The 17,826-nt window shown below is 39.3% G+C and overlaps 1 protein-coding gene across 1 annotated transcript in view; it reads right to left on the bottom strand.

The window, feature by feature from the left end:
- adcy8 (adenylate cyclase 8 (brain)) overlaps positions 1–17,618 on the bottom strand; it is a 33,412-nt gene extending 15,794 nt beyond the window's left edge. The window contains exons 1-7 of the mRNA XM_079451394.1: positions 16,198–17,618; positions 10,233–10,382; positions 8,636–8,766; positions 7,704–7,815; positions 3,598–3,725; positions 2,824–2,982; positions 2,278–2,548 (exon numbers count right to left, since the gene is read on the bottom strand). Coding sequence (XP_079307520.1) covers positions 2,278–2,548; positions 2,824–2,982; positions 3,598–3,725; positions 7,704–7,815; positions 8,636–8,766; positions 10,233–10,382; positions 16,198–17,064 — 1,818 coding nt within the window. The 5' untranslated portion in view covers positions 17,065–17,618. The remainder of the gene's footprint in view (positions 1–2,277; positions 2,549–2,823; positions 2,983–3,597; positions 3,726–7,703; positions 7,816–8,635; positions 8,767–10,232; positions 10,383–16,197) is intronic.
- Between the last annotated feature and the right edge of the window lie 208 nt (positions 17,619–17,826).

Below are 17,826 nucleotides of genomic sequence, written 5' to 3'. Positions count from 1 at the left end.
CCAAGAGAGAGAGTTCATGCCACAAAAACATTCAGAACATTGTGCCTTTCAACCCTTGGAACCCTCCAGAGCTCCGTCCCTACGCTACAGCTAGAACGCAGTCCCTGCCCTGTTTCCTTAGTAACAGTCTAGAATGTTGTCCCATGCAGCCAGTGTTAACACTCTAGAACCAGGGTTTTTTAAACTGGGGTGCAGGGGATTCCAGGGGGCCTCCAGAAGGATGTAAGGGGTCCCAGCAAATTTCAGAGAAGAAAGAGACACTAACAGTAGAATCACATTGAACATTATTATTGTTTACAAAAATTACATTTCTAATTATTCATCTGTTATTTTTGCATAGTTTCCTCTTCTGGGTTATTTAGTGTAGCCAGCAATATGTTAATCAAACAAAGTTTAAATGCTTCTTTATACATAGATACTTTATACAGCAGTGGAAAAAATTAGGAGACCATTCCAAATTTTAATTTCTTGATGTATTGTGGCTACTCCAATGCTATTATAGTTGACTAAAATTAAAACTTTAAAAAAGTTCCCGTTTATTAAAATCAAATCAAATATTGATCTAAAAATGATTGGAAAACCTCAACTCAGGGACATTTTGTTACGTTGCCTCAAAAATAAACTTAAGCAAGTTTAAAGCAGTAAAATTATAATAATGAACAAAAAATAAAAATCTATAAATCTTATAAAGCAACATTAAAAATTCAAATTTGGGAGAAATGTTGTTAGTAGTTTACAGAATGAAACATAAATGATCACTTTACCTTAACACATACCTATAAATAGTACATTCAGAAAAAGAAATTAATTTTGAAATGGTCTCAGATTTTTTTCGTGGTTGTATGTACATGTATTTTAGGAAGGTGGTCCCTCACAAAATGTTCATCATATTTGGTGAGTCCTTGGCATCATAAAGTTTGAAAACCCCTGTTCTAGAATATTTCAGATGCAATTTAATTAAAACACCTAATTAAACTCATCAGGGAAACGTTCTGGGTTATTCGTCTCTAGAACACCATTGCTTTTAAGATGCCCAACAATATCCAACGGTTCTGTAGACCCTCGGGCACACTGTCATGTCTTGGAGCGTTTCACAACACTGTTGAATAGCCTCGAGCACCCTGAAGAACACTCTCCAAATCCCACAGCTGCCTGAATAATCTCAAATGTTTTGGAGACGTTATTATACTTGTCACATGGGGTTGGAAAAGCTCTACTTTGGCAAACACTATTCATAGCCATTGAAACAGATCCCCTAAAGCACTGAGAACCTTTTAGTTTCACTGTTTATGACAAGTAGCATGCTGATCTTTCTTTGAATTACATGCAGGGGATTTTATACCTATACGCTGAGGTTTTTTTAAACATTCTCCAGGTGGTAGCGTAGAAACAGTGCCGGTTTTGAAGCACAGTTGCACATTTCAGTCAACTTTCCACATTCCACATGGCACAAATCTGTATCTGCAACGTCTTAAAAATGCAACCTTAGTGTGACATGCAGTATTCTCCTGTTCTCTGGGTACAAAAGCACAGAAGTCCTAAAAGATCCTAAAATAATTCAGATCTTAACTAAAAAATGTCCAGTGATTTGCATCTTAAAGGAGCAGTTCACCGTAAAATACAAAGTTAATCATCATTTACTCACCCTCAAGTTGTTCCAAACCTTTAAGTTTTTTTGTTATGTATAAAACAAAATAAGATGCTTTAAAAATGTGGAAAACTAAACCATTTTGGGGAACTATGGACAACCATAGTAGATGTTCTTCCCACTATGGTAGTCAATGGTGCACCAGAACTGTTTGGTTGCAAACATTCTTCAAATATATTTTCTTATGTTCAGCTGAACAATCAGATGTATACAAGGTTGGAACATTTTGAGGGTGAGCAAATGATGACATCATTTTGGGGTGAACTATCCCTTTAATTTTTCAATTGGATCAGTACAAGTATTTCAAAGTTATGGAACAGATAGTTGGCATAGTGATCACTTACAACGCCAAATTATTTACAATGCCAAATAAAAAATATTGATGCAACAAGTCACTAGAAGATCAGCCAAATCTGCCCTTATAGACCCAATAAGATCATCATGTGGACTACAATCCATCACATCCAGAAACCAGACAAACAAATACAAAATAAAACCATGCAAGAGGAACACAAAAAAATGGAAAGGTGTTGACAGAATCAATACAGTTGTGTTGATATGTGTTCTGTTGCTTGGGCATGTTCATGAGGGGTTTGCTTTTTGTATTCGTGTGTGTGTACTGCACTCACATTCTGTTTGCCCACTATGTTATGAAAGGGAAGTTCGGGGCTCCATGTTCCCTCAGTAAAAGAAGTGTTAGAGGTTCTGTGATCTGATTGGTTGGTGGAATCTTTCATGATGTCCTCAGGCAGGGTGAGGAGACTCTCCTCCGGCTGTTTGATCAGGAAGGTCTCGATGTTGTGTCTGCGCAGGAATTCATTGCGGTCTTTCCCGTGACCCTCTTCCACCTCGTAGTCGCCGTTCAGACAGTCTAGGGCCGCTTTGGAGATGTGGATCCTCCTGAAGGGGTCGGAATTAATCGCAGATTCATCTCACGCATACAAAAAAAAAACCTCCTTCAAATGAGCATACACAAACCTTATCGAACACAATTAAATGAGATGTCTATAAAATCTCTCTCCTCCACACACGTGCGCACACACACAGGCTTAAGCGCTGCAATTATCATCTCCGAGTGTGTTTGAGGGCAAACTGATAATCCTTCTGTACTTCCCCAACTTTCATCTCTTCAGCAAAGACATTTGTGTATAGATGTGAGTGTGCACTTTTCTTACCCGGGTATTCCCCCTGATTCTAATTTGTTGGCTATGTCGACATCCCAGGACCAAACATCAAACTGCCACTTCCGCAGGCCGAGAACTCCACATAGAACTGAACCGGAGTGGATTCCGATACGCATGTCTATGTCGTGCTTTGTACGTGAGCGCACATACCTAAACATACAATAAAAACATTACACAGACACACAGATAAAACTATAGTGCTAGCAAAATCAAAGGCTACTGGGTTTATGGGTGCACATACAGTATGACAACATTACATGACACCACTACACCTGACATTGGTAACAGGTAGAAGTAAATGGCTGTTTTGTAAAACCACGCAATTGAGGTTGCGCTGTCACAGATGTGGATATGTTTGGTACTCTAAATTCGGTGATATCTGACTGTTAGTGCAGCACACACGTATACACCTGCTCAATAAGAGCCTCTCATATGCTCTAGCCTCTATTATGGGTCAACAGGACTGGTCTAGTGGCCTCTCTCTCATTCTCACTCTCTCTCTCAATTTTACATTTTCTCTTTCTCTCTCTCTTTCTCTCTCTCTCTCTCTCTCTCTCTCTCTCTCTCTCTCTCTTCACACATGAGTCACCTAAAAACTCATTGAGGCTCTAAATTTGACTAACCAATACGACCAACCAAGACAAAAAAACACAAACCAAAGCTCTTTCAAAGTATTTCATTGAGATTAAACAGAAGAAAATTGGAATATAACATGGATACGTTTAGTCTTTACACAGCTTAACCAAATAAATGTTTTAATGTTACCTGATGGTTTTAATCATGCTGAGGCCCATCTCAACACAACAGTGGGCGTGATCCGGACGGGGCTCCGGTAGGCCGGAGACGCAATAATAACAATCCCCCAATATCTTGATTCTCAGACAATGATGCTCCTGAGGGGTAAAAAAGACATGACAAGAGGGGACAGAAGCAGAGATGAGGTGGGAAGAAAGGAGACAGAAGGACAAAAAACAGAGGAAGGGAAAGGAGGAGTGAGTATGACCGAACAAAAGTAAAAGTAATCTGATCGATTCGAAAATAGGTGCTTAAAGCAACATCAGCACAGTTTCACTTTATCCATCGTGCATGTGTGAAAGAGAGCGTTTATAACTGCTATCACCCTGTTATTTCTGCGGCCTTGACTATCTACATTAGTTATCTTTCAGTTTGGCAGGTTTTTGTGTTAAGCTCAGAGAGGGTAGTAATTATAAGGCCGCCGTTCACTCGATGGGCTTTCTGCGATCCATTCTGCGATCCAGCCTTTTCAAAGCTCCGCAAACAGATGTATAGAAACAAAAAGTCGCTAGGGCCGTAACCGTTGTTTATCAAATGCTAAAACACCACCTACAGTTTAATAATCTCTGAACTGACTCATGATAATGTGTTTGATGCTGTTTACATAACTGTGGGCCAATTAAATGGATATAAACATACAGACTAGCTTTAAATGCAAGGGTAACAACATGTTCCATACTCTAAACATCAGCATAATAGTATGTTGCTGATAGAAAACCCAGTGGTGATAAGTGACATATTAGTCAATGTTTATACATTTCATTCTTACCCCTGGAACAATAGCATCAGTTTGGGTGGAATTCTTTTTGGCTCACCAATGACAACAGTTAAAGTTTAAACATGGAAGGTTTTCTTTCTTCCGCAGAACACAAAAGAAGATGGCTAAGTGAAATTTACTCAAACTGTCAAGTCCCATAAAATTGTACCCACAGCTCAATTATAAAACATTCTAAGCGTACCGAAATACTTAGGAAATACTTCTAATATGCCTACTTATATGCGTTTTTATATAGTCTAACACCTTTTTGTAAACTCTTTTATTTCCATCCTACTTTTATATACTATATATATGTGTGTGTGTGTGTGTCTGTGTGTTTGTGTGTGCGTGCACGTGCACGTGTGTGAGCCTGGACCACGAGACCTCAATTTTTTAAAATTGAGATTTATACATCACCTGAAATCTAAATAAATAACCTTTCCATTGATGTTTGGTTTGTGAGGATAGTACAATATTTGGCCGAAGTTTGTAGCTGTGTTTCCGGCCATTTTTGTTTGCAATTTTGCTGCATCCACTCACAAACATTTTTTCTAAGTTTTGATATCTTTATAGTAGGGATATACAAAATATCGTAAGCAACACTATAGAACTGGTTCCCCCATGTGGTTGATAAGTACAATGGGCTAGTTGCACCAGATGCCAGGTGCCTTTTGCGACGGCAGGCTCGGCAGGCTCATTTCCGGTTGTATAACACTATCCAGTTTTGGCTTAACAAAGTGCTCATCAATGTAAAGATATCGCTGATATATTACTTTCTTCTGTTTTTATCTAAAAAACACCCATATTTGCAGGCCAAAATTCTTTCCATTCCCATACAGTGTTACAAAATTTGTCTGCCAGCTAAAAGCTCACTGGCGCCATCTTGTTCAACTAGCCATTTGTCTGTTACTAGTGTCGTAAATACTGTCGCTGTACAAGCTTCCTCATGGGCAGTGCATACGCATGAATTTGTTTACTATGCTGGAACCGGCGAATACATAAACGTTGTTTGGAAACCATATAAAATGTTTCCGCAGGCAGGGGATGGGCGGGGTTGTGTGTACCGATTTGAACACAGAACTGGGGTTGCAGGGTCTATGAGGCTGCTCAGGTAGCAGTGGCAATAGAATTCATCAGGTTAAGAGGTGTTCTACCACTGAAATAATTTTAGAGACATTATTTCAAGCTCAAAAAACTACACAGTGTTGCTTTAATATGATTTTTGGCATAAAAGAAAAATCTTTTTGACCCATATAGTGTATTGTTGGCTATTGCTACAAATATACCTGTGCCACTTAAGACTGGTTTCGTAGTCCAGGGTAAACTACATTCTAGTTTTATAACTCTTATTTTAACATTTTGTGGGTCATAAAAACATTTTTAACTTATTTTTGCTATTTAAAAACATTGCATTGTACAACCTGCATTGTAAATGTGTCTGCTTATTTCATCGGGGTAAATATAAAAAAAAATCATCACGACTGATACAACCTTGGTATCACCATGGTACTTTCTTTTCTAAAAACATACTTAGATTTGACTTTGAGCACTGAGAGTTAATGCACATTTCCCATCAGGCACATGTGTGCGTAGGAGAGAAAGCATCCCAGAGAGAGATGTAAGCGTTACAGATTTGTGGAAGATAATGCTACTGTAAGACGGGACCTTCGATGTTTGAAGTGTTGTCTGGATGAGGCGTTAAATATGTGTGTGTTGATACGAGCAATCAAAAGCATTTAAGTCTGGTTTAAAAACGACAACCACACACAGCCAGTAATGCTTTTACAGCACATGTGACATCTCTGAGTAAACATTGCCATAGGCAGAGAAAACCAAGTTCTGCTCGCCGTCACAAACATTGCAGCAGAATTGAATAGAAGAAACAGTGCGAGCTGCACAAGGCCTGACCAATTCAGTGAAACTCTGTGAAAAATCACACAAACACACACGAGGACATTTAAATACGACATATTGATACAACCATCTGCATGCACACATATGCCGCATTTGAATATCTGCATTATGCATCAGTAAGCCACTTTATGGTTGGTTAAACTCCAATCATTATTGTAGTGACTCATGAAGAAGATTATTGCGGATGCATAAGCCGCAGAGACGTGCGGGATAAGGACAAAGAGCTTAATATGCTTCATAATGCAGTTTAAACAACAGAAGATTTCTTTAAGAACGCCTTGTGTTCAAAGCAAATCGCACACTACAATACTGAAGCTTGTCACCCTTTGATGTAAAAACAGGCTTCTGATCATATTAGCATATGTGGATGTCTTCGATAAACGCTCCCATTTCACTTAAATGGAGAAACTGCACAGTGTGAACTTGAACAGAAGTGACACAGCCACAACTTTTAGATTTTCAGTGACTCTTTTAGTTTTGAAATTGTAATTTGTAATACATTTATACCGAGCTCAGCCCCCAAAGTGCAGCTGTAATCTTAGATGGCCTAGATTCATTCAGGATCAAAAGTGCTGTCTGTATTCCTGTCACTGCTTCGTGCCTGACATCTTTTTTCAAATAATGGATGAGTTCTTCCATCCATTGTCTTTAGTTTCTATATAAAAGCATTGCAAAAGATTGTGGTGAGAAACAGATTTACTGTGAATTGTTTGAACATCTAGAGTGCCACACGCAGCAAAAATAGACCCTGCTATCTGTCCTTCATTATATAGACACACCACATGCTGTGCGAACGTGTGTACAGGCCAGAGCCAAATAATTCTCCATTTAATCATTTCATGGGGGGCCTGCTTGACAAATCTTTCCAAGCCAAGTGTCACTCGCATATCGATAATAAAAATTATTGTAGATAATTAGACATGTTTAAATAATCCATACTGTACGCATTCTATGGATCAAATAACCAAACAATCAAACAATTAACTGAATGCCTTGATTCACAATAATATTAATCTGTTGTATTTACATTTACATTTAGTCATTAAGCAGACGCTTTTATCCAAAGCGACTTACAGATGAGGAAACATTGGAAGCAATTATAACAACATAGGCAACAAAATACATAAGTGCATCAAACTAGTCCATTAAAGCCTAGCACAGTATAAAAAGCTAAACTGTGTATGTTGTATAACCAAAATAGGGCCGTGCAGAGACATTTTGAGGGGCAGTGGTGGAAACAAAAAAAGGGCACTTGGGTTGGGACAGGAGAAGACAGCACACACTCTCAAAAATGTCCTTCCCCCTGTGCACGGCCCTGACCCAAAGTGACCCTAAGATATATAGCTTAAGTCTTAGTGTGTGTTGCGGCGTGTGTGTGTGTGCGTGTTTGTGCTAGATTACTCACATGTGCCAGACGGTCGAAGCGTGCGAAGAGTTCATTGAGCATTCGAACGAGTTCCTGAGCGGAGAGTGTTGTGGAAAGATTGGTAAAGCCCTTCACATCAGCAAAGAGAATACTGCACAAACATACACACACACAGATTTTGATAACAATCAAAAATATTTTTTCAAACAGAAAGATTTTGGGACTAGTATATACTGTACCAGCCACAAAAAACACTTTTTCAGCATATTTTAATGACAAAGAAAATGCATCTGATGGACATTTCACTTGATGATCAGAAGAGTGTCCAATACAGTAACTCTTAATTTTATTACAAACAAAAATATATTGTTATTAGAATTAGAAACGTATTAGAAATAACCCCAGATGTTTTCAAAAATGAACCCCAAAAATTCATGTTTTTAATTAATTTGTAGACACCATTTTGTACATTTATTCTGACCCTGATTATTCATACATACAGGCTGTAATTTGATGTGGTAGACGGTTTTACCAGCAACAACATAAACAAACGTCATGTGGCCCAAACTTAACTTCCAGTAGAGCTCCGCAAAGAATCAATAACTATTAAGTAGATTTAATTTAGTTTATACACAATAAAATATTAAAATAAATTAATATATATTAATATATACTGTGTATATATATATATATATATATTGTAGTACAAAATAAATTGTTATCTTATAAATAAAAACAAAACGGAAGTTAACTTCGGGCCAAGCACGTGCATCCGATGAAACGGTCTATAAAACATGGGAAATGCAAACATCTTGACTAAGTACTCTGCAATGACTCTACTCGTACAGGTATATGATATAACAGAGGGTGATCACGGCATAATCAGAAACGACAGTGCCATAAAGGCAGATGCATGACTCAGTTCAGATTCTGTTCTATTAACAGTAATATAACACAAAGAAATAAATTACCTCACGTTCTCATAGCGGTGAATGTAGATACGATGAAACTGGTGTTGTAGGGTCTCGTCCTCCACGTTGGCCATATCATTAATCATCTCCAGCACCACAAAGCGTGGCAGCACCGACAACACCAGGCGCTCCTACCATAGATGCAGTAATGAACTTTAATAAACATGGGCTTAAAGTTATCAGTCCCTATTCACAATTTCAGTATTAATCGTATGTTAGAACTTTGACTGAATAAATTTTCACAGTGAACTGAATACGAATGGATCTATGAATGATTTACAAAGAAATTATTTCTATTTGTGTCTATTTGTGTCTACCCTCTTCTCTCAACAGGTTGTGGTCTAGCTTTTGTTGAAACTAGTAACATTGTATTAGCACCTATTGTACTATTGCTCTTTGTATTATTTGTCGCTTATTGCTCCCCGAACTCTTTGCTTTGGATAAAAGCATCTGCTAAATGACTAAATGTAAATGTCTATTTGTGTCTGGTGAATAGCCCGATGTGCAAACATGTTAAATCGGGCATAAGTGTCGATTCCATCAGCTGTCTACCAGTTTAGTAGAATGAACTGTTCACAAATCTTACATTTTAATTAAAACATGACAAATTATAGTTTACATTAAAACCGAGTCATAATGAACAAAAACAATTACAACAAGTTTTGCATTATTGTTTAAGACATCAGCATATTGCACAGCCTCTTTCAGGAATAACAGCTTCAAATCTATTTTTATCCGGTTTGAGTTCTTAACGGTTCAATCTACATATTCGCTATTACATATTCTGCATTTAATCGTAAAACATTATCAATTATCTGTTATTTAAAAAAAACTAAAAATAAATTATACAAACGAAAGAATAAGCAATCATATATTTATTTGTATAATTCAAACAATACATTCACTTGTTATTTACTAAAAAAGACAACCTTACACTTCACACTTCAGCTATTATTCCACAGAATTTTTCTGTGAATAAAGCTGGTACAGCAAATATGAATTTAATAAACCAGAGGTTGCACCCGCCACTGGCTAAGCTGAATGCAGGGGAAATTAAGATAGATGAACCCATAAGAAGAGAAAATATGTGCACACACACACACACACACACACACAGTGGTACCAGCATGGATTCCACTTGACTGGCAAATAAACCCACTTCAGCAAACAGTCTGAGAGCTCTCAAAGAAAGACATGGGGAGGAGAAGGAGGAGGGAAGTAGACAGAGTAAGATTCCCTAAGGAGTCGGGGAACCTTTGTACATTAGCCATCCATCCCCATGAGACACCTTTCTCCTCTTTAAATCAATTGTTCATACTCACTGTGGGTTCATTGCTGGGAAAAGGGTGTGATATAGCATAGTGTCATACCGTGTGTCCTGTGACACTTAAGTTTTTTGCTTAACACACACACGTTCGCGAGCACATCATGGAAACGTTTATACAATTGCTATTTGTGTAAATGTTCCTAATGCGTAAACATTCTGCACAAAAAGTCATTTAAATGTTAAATACAGATATACCACAGCAGAGTATGCATTGACACTTTTGGTGTCTGAAACTTAACAGTGTTAAACTTTGCAAATACACACACTGACCTGTCTCTGGTTCTCAGTTTCTAGGCGGAGACGTGCCTCGATGCACCTGCGTGTCTCCAGAAAGGCCTGTCGCTGGGCGCGGTCTGACAGGTAGCTGATAAACATCCCTGCAGTGTTTATACATAAGAACAGCAACACCTGAGCTAACAGCTGCAGAGAGAGAAAGACAGAACAAAAACAATTTATCTCAGTTTGAAAAACATAAACTATTAGAAAAACAGAAACTATTAGAGTTTTATACTAAACCACAGGTGTAACCACACACAGTTATGAATTAACTCACATGTCTATGACAGTATGTGGAATCTTACATTCGCCATTCAAGTAAAACATCTCTCATTCAGGAGAAAATATTATTTTAGTTTATTTTGCTAAGCCTTTTAAAAAAGCTTATTTTAAACAGAATGCAGTATTATTCCCTCAGAGAGAAAAGCTAAATGTCACATCTGTCTCTCTCTCGCTCGCTCACAATCATAAATGCACATTAGCGTGCAATTAATAAATGTCAAGCATATACTGCAGCCAGACAACAATATTTTACAGTCAGTAAGCACGCTAATATTTTAAGTGCAATCACTTTTGTAATTACTTTTATGTCTGCTATTCAGGCCAAATGATTTAAGTGCGATACAATTAATTACACTGTGATATGGTTCTGATTCCTTTTAATTAAACATTTTTCAGTTTCTGTCGTGGGGGCTGAACCGTAACCATGCACAGTTTTGTATATTTCTGATCTGTATTCCTTGCATGTCAATGGTTAAGTAAACTGTATCCCACAGCTACATGATGAACAAACTGAACTGATGTCTAAAAAATGTGTCTCACTTTATTCTGATTTACTTAAAGGGACGATGCATCCAAAAATTGTAATTCTGTCTTCATTTATTCACCCTCAAGTTGTTCCAAATCAGTATAAATTTCTTTGTTCTGATGAACACGGTGAAATATATTTGTTTTAACCAAACAGTTCTTTGCCACCATTGACTACCATAGTAGGGATGATTACAATAGTCAAAAGTGCCCCAGAACTTTTTGCTTTCTTACAGTCTTCAAAATATCTTATTTTGTGTAATACAGAACAAAGCAATTCAGAACTATGGTTTTCAGTGGTGGCCAAACACTGTTTGGTTACAGGCATTCTTTCAAATATCTTTCTCTGTGTCATCCACAACAAAGAAATGTATACAGATTTGGAACCAGACAACCACTGCTTCTTTAGCTCGGCTATTGGGAGGAACTGTAGAGGTCAGATGTCATTTCAGGTTATATGCATAGTGCTTATTTAAAAACTTTTTGACCTGTGTTTTGACTTGCATAACCTTTTATGTTTTACTTATAGTCAATGTTTTCTTGTACAGCTGATTTGTAACTATATAAATAAAGGTGACTTGACTTGACTTATTTAAAAGCTTAAAAATATACATTTGGTTTAATCTTTGGTTTAAACAAAACATATAAATCTCCTGTTTATTATTTGACTTATAAACAGCAAACTGTTGCAAATACATTTCTTTCTACAGCCTCATTTCTGATGGCTTAGCAAAGCTATAAAACATAACAAAGCATTTGCACTTGTTCTGTCCGTCCAAAGCACTGAGAGGTGCACATTTATATATAGACACGGACACACAAACACACTTTGTTTACTGCATTTGGAACATTTACAGTGACGAATCTCAAAGGAATCCCGAAATAAACACAAACCTTTCCCAAACAGGTTGTGCATTCTCCAGAGAGCGTGATGTAACCACCTGCAATCATTACCACGGTAAAACAATCAATGCCGGTGTGGTGTGCGCACACACTCACCAACATGTTTAAGCATGTCTCCATACTTATTACTATTAAAGCCTCATAGGCATTGTGTGTGTGTGCTCAAGTTGAATACATCCCTACTGGGAATCTTACATTTTATGACTGATTACCACCCCTCCCCCTTTACAGTTTCAATTACTTCATCTTTAAGTCCCCACAGGGGCAATGAAGGGTTGCCATTTCAGACGTAGTACAGAAAGGCACCCTTATTAATATAGCCACTCCAGCACAAACACACGTACGCACACACACACACACACACACACACACACACACACACACACACACACACACACACACACACAAACTCTCGTTCTCCAAGGTAGTAAACATAAATAGCATTCGAAAACCTCCCCAACATGCATTCTCACTAAAACATGATATATTAAAACAAGAAACTGATTATCTGTCAATGTTGCCGTTTGTATTTTAACGATAATTGCAAACATAGCAAACACGCATTTTACAAATAACACACACAGTGCTTTGTGATGTGAAGAGAGCTCAGCTCATTATTTCAGACTATCCCCAGATAAGCCACTGACCTTAAAATGCCTCCTATCACATTATATCTATTTCGATGCCTATGCAAACAGATGTACAGTTAGCAGAGTGACATTGAGATTTAAGTGTCTGTTTTTCTTAGTATGTCAGTCTTAGCCGTAGGACAAATTAACAGATGGTCAGTTGTTCTTTCTAGCTTTACGCCAAAGTAAATATTCCCAAGGTCATTTCCATGTAAATTTCAAGCTCAAGTTGTTTGATCACCAGAATGTATCCAAAGTAAAATGTTTCTTAAGTTTAAGCATCATATGTTGTTATCATTTTAGAAAAAAAACGTATTTTAGTTAAATATTTTGCTAAAGAAATGTTATCTACCTTTACGATAAACATACCGGTGAAGAACAATTTGAGAGACCATTTCAAAGACCATTTTCAGTCTTTCTGAACTTAATATTTATAGGTATGTGTTTAGGTAAAATTATCGTTTTTGTTTCATTCTCCCATATTCCTAATAAAAACGTTGTTTCTATTTGTAAAAACTGAAAACTAGAGAAACAGTTGAAAATAGCAGAAAAGATGCTCTGTATTTTTTCAGGCCTCAAATAGTGCAAAGAAAACAAGTCCATATTCATTCTAAAGAAATACAACATTAATATTTGTATATGTATTTAGGAATACTTCTAAATTTTTTGAATGTTGATTTTTATCACAATTTTCTTGTGTCTTGTCATTTTTTTCAACAACTGTCCTTATTCGACATCAAGGAATAAACAGAGCAACTATTTGTTTAATTAACTGCTAAAATAATACTTCAGACCACTATACATGTACTGTACACAAAAACATTAACTATATTCTCTAACACCATAATTATCTCAGCAATATGTCAACAGCAACAGAGATCTTTAAACGATTGACTCCCACAGTCCACAGCCAGTAAAAACCTCTGTTATAAGGAGATATAACGCCAACTACACATCAGCTTTTAGAAAAACAGATCTGATGAAACTGTTAATATCAACATTGTACTCTAGCCAGAGAACCTCTCCACATTAGAGAGTCAGACTGAGATTTGATTAACACTCCATTTAATTACTGGGGTTTATTACACTTGTAAAATGCTGCCTTTGAGATCTGCAATAGATAGGCTGGGGTATCTGTACTTTAAAAAACATTTTAGGTTTACATTACCAGGTTAATTTTGCTTGTGTTAAAGGGATAGTCACCCAAATATTCTGTAATCATTTAGTGACCTTCTTGTCAATTCAAACCTGTATGACAAAAGAAGAGATTTTGAAGAATGTTGGTAACCGAACAATAGCGATATCCATTGACTTGAATTGTTTTTTTCCGATACAATAGAAGTGAATGGGTACTGCTGTTCGAATACCATCATATCTTCTTTAGTGGTCTCCGTAAGAAAGTAAGTCATACAAGTTTGAAATGACAAGAGGGTGGGTAAATGATGACAGATGTTTTTGGGAGGTTAACTATCTCTTTAAGTGATATTATGATAAATGCACTCCCATTTTGACTTTTTTGTCTAAACGTAAAGGGATCAAAAGACTGAGTGAGGATTAAACCTCTCTTATAAGCTGAAAGGTCTGTTTAACTTATCGAACCTTATACTCTGGATTCAGTCCACCTGAAAATACACACTAATCCTACACCACTGCCACATATTTTGACACTGATCTCAATATTTCCAGCTGATCGTTCTTAAAGTTTTTCATTACACGAGGCATCTTGAGTTTCAGCGATCTGAATTGACTAATACATTATTAATATCTCTGACATAAAAACATTCACTAGACTGGGCAGCCTGCTGATATTGATCTCTGTAAATGTGTGAACGTCTAGAAGATCACTAATGTCCACACCTGTGTGTTTGTGTGTGCTCTCACTGTGCAGTGTACACTGTACAGATTTACAAAAGTTCCTTTTTATCACCATTCAGTTGTCGTAGACATTCCTATTTCAGGCTTTCATCTAATCCTCCCTAAAAATCCGCAATTAAGCTGTCAGCCCCCTAGAAATCTGTGACCTGTCTCACAAACGTCTGCGGTAAGCAATTCAAGGTCAATGCACTCCGAATCCTCCCCTCGTGATTCGTTAAAAACTTTGTTTCAATGGGGACTGTCCATCATTGGCTGACCACAGCATATTTAGAAAAGCAACATTCTGCATGGAGAGCAGCGTATGCCATTATTCTGTCTGCTTTTATCACTCTCCTCCACAGTAAAAACCTACATCCCCACAATCCACCATAAGAGAGCTGCCATGTTCAGCACACCGGTCCGCTGGAGTTTGTGAAGTGTTCTAAGCTTGTGTGACTTATTAATGATTGATAAAGACCCTGCAAGACTTTCCATAAACCCAGAGAGAAGCACTGCAGCTATCTGACGTCCATCTTACCCCGCCAATGACGACATTGCACACAGCACTAAACACTGCAACAGGTGTGTGGTTAGGTGTGCGTGTTAAAGAAAGAAGATAGGATATGAAGAAATGCTGGCAGACAAGTGTGTGAGTCAGAGAGCCCTTCTCCGTATCTCCCTCCCACGCTTGCTATTTTTACAGTCTACCTCACTGCATCTTCGACCACTGCTTGGACACATACACACACACACACACAAATATTCGCTTCTGCTAGAGCCATAAGGAATCATCTGCTCACTAAGGTTCATAGACAACTGGATTTTACCAGAATCTGCTTGAAACGATTCCAAACAACTCCCCTCTCTCTCTCTGCTGCGATCACAGTGAATAATCTTTGCAACCTATAATTAACTCGTCTTCCTGCCGATTTGCTGTTGTTTGTGTGCAAAGCAGTTGACTTGTTTGTGTGTACGCTCTTGGTATGCTTTAGTGTGTGTGCAGGTGAACTGACAGTTCCTATATGACTTAAATGTAGATACAATCTCTGACATGCTCACATGTTCGCCGATCTTGCCTTAGCCAAGCCTAGCTTGTCTTCTGAATCTCATATTGTTTCAGAGAAGATCTGATAACACATTCACATCACTGTGCCCATGCAATTCACACAACTGGCTTCACATCATATGCATCTGACTATCACTTTTATGTGTTCAGACATATATTATTGTTTTTGTGAATTCTTATTACCTTTTGCTTCAGGTATATTAAAAAGTCTCTCATAACAATTGAGTTATACTCCGATGTTATTGAAATGAATAACTGCGTGCTGCGCTCTACTAAGTCTGCTTTGCCGCATTCACCAGCTCGCTGAAGATCCCTTTGACCTTTGCTGACCTCTATAAAATTTGGACTGAAAAAATGTAAACAGATATCGATATCCCAGACAGAACGTATGAGGCAGACCAACGACCTTAAAATGTCACTTTCAGCACCACAGTGGTGGACAGCAACAATTGCGCACGAGAATAAAGGCCGGACGTCAGGCTCGGAGGAATGTGTAGAGTTAACATCCAATTCATTATTTACCGTCGTAAAATCATTAAGGTGATCATATTTAAGTGTTTATAAGACAATTATGTGTGACTATGGTCTAACAGATGCATGTGTGTGCTCGCCTCTATCTGTCACCGAGCTCAGACTCACGCCTTGCTGATGACAGATATCTTGAGCAAGCTTGCTTGAGCGATCTTGCCTCTCATCTCACCTGATTCGTAGAGATCTGAGCTCGAGGGGTCACCAGCAGCTGGAGCGTGATGTGCAGCGCAGAGGTCAGCAGTCCCGCAACAATAGCCCAGGTGAGAGGCAGCGGCAGCATGCTGTAGGTGGCAAACAGTGTGAAGAGCACGTACCCTATCCCATCTCCGAGCAACCCGTATCCCAGTCCCGTGGCGAGGATCTGCGTGGCCATTGCCACCCAGCTAACCACGCCGCTGTACTGCAGGTAACCGTGTGAGCTTGTGTCCTTGCGCACCACCACGAGAGCGCAGATGACCACCTCGATGCCCGTGAAGAATCCCAGCAGCATTCCTTTGATCGGGTCCATCTGCGTGGACGCCAAGGTCAGGTGCAGCAGGAGGAGGGTCAGCTTGGTCACCACGTCCAGAATGTTCATAACCACCACGGACTTCCGCCGCTGGCCCAGGAAGTAGCGCTGGTACAGACGCTCGAGGTCCCTGGACTTGAAGGTGTAGCGCAGCGTGGGGAAAATGACCCCGCGGTAGGTGTAGCCCCAGCTCAGGAAGAAATCGGAGTTGCTGGGCGCGCAATCGATCTGCAGGAAACCCAAGTCGCTGCTGGAGCGCTCGGGGAAGACTTTTGTGCCGCCGTTATTGTGCCTGTCGCCCACGGAGGTCCTGCCGGCTGAGTGTTTGCGCGAGCCCTGCGCGTGAGGTTCGTCCGGTGAGACGGGTTTGTGAATGTGTTCGTGAATGAAGCGCTGCTCGGTGATGTGCCGCACGGCATTCTGCCACAGCAAACGCTTCGGTCGGTTCCCGCTGTTGTTGGTGGGGGTTTTGTTGATGGTGTAAAGCTCCTCGCTCGCGCTGGAACAGCGAACCTCAGATAATTCCATTGTCTCCACGCTTGTTGAATGTGGGTCCTATCTATGTGCTTTCCCAAAATATAATAAATAGTGTGCGAGAAAGGGTGAACGCTAGCCGAGTGTGCTCAGCGAGGAGGGTGAGGTTCGGACTCCACGGAAAGTGGAGAACGCATCGGTTCCTCGCGCGGGGGCAAGCTGACTGGTCCACGGCAGTAGCCGTTCATCATCACGCGGCGCTCACGCTGAGAGAAACGCGTCCTTGGACAGCATCGTTTGTCTATTCCGTCAGAGCGATGTGGTCGCGCTTGTCCGTGCCATTTGGCAGCGGCTCAGGATGTGCAGCGCTACAGCGTGGCATGCGCCAGCTCGCGTGCTGAAAAACAGCGCATGTTAACGCACTGCGATGCGCGCGAACATCTTTGAGCAGTGCACGGTCTGACGTACATAAGATGTGGGTTTTTTGCAGCAGGTGTGCTTCTGCTTTATCTCAACCAAGGTGGAAGAATTTTGAAGAGTCCTTTCCAACACGCCATTCCGACCCCCCGCGCAGCATCTAATCTCTTACCGTTATGTACGTCTTCTGTAGAGCCGAGATGAATCAATCCCCGTTTCTTTCTTTTTTTTCTTCAAAAAGTGACTCAAAGAAGCATTGTCATAATCAGGGGCAAGCTATAGGGCTCCTCGGTTATTGGTCTGCCTGGTCGGTGAACACAAAGCAAATAGCAAAGAATAAACAGCCAATGGGTGTGAGAATTGATGTCAAATAAAGCTTGAACAAACTAAAGGCAGCAT

This window comes from Barbatula barbatula, assembly GCF_947034865.1.
Source record: "Barbatula barbatula genome assembly, chromosome: 3".
NCBI classification, from domain to species: Eukaryota; Metazoa; Chordata; class Actinopteri; order Cypriniformes; family Nemacheilidae; genus Barbatula; species Barbatula barbatula.
Note: the sequence above shows the minus strand (reverse complement) of the source record. Positions and strands in the feature narration are given on the sequence as shown.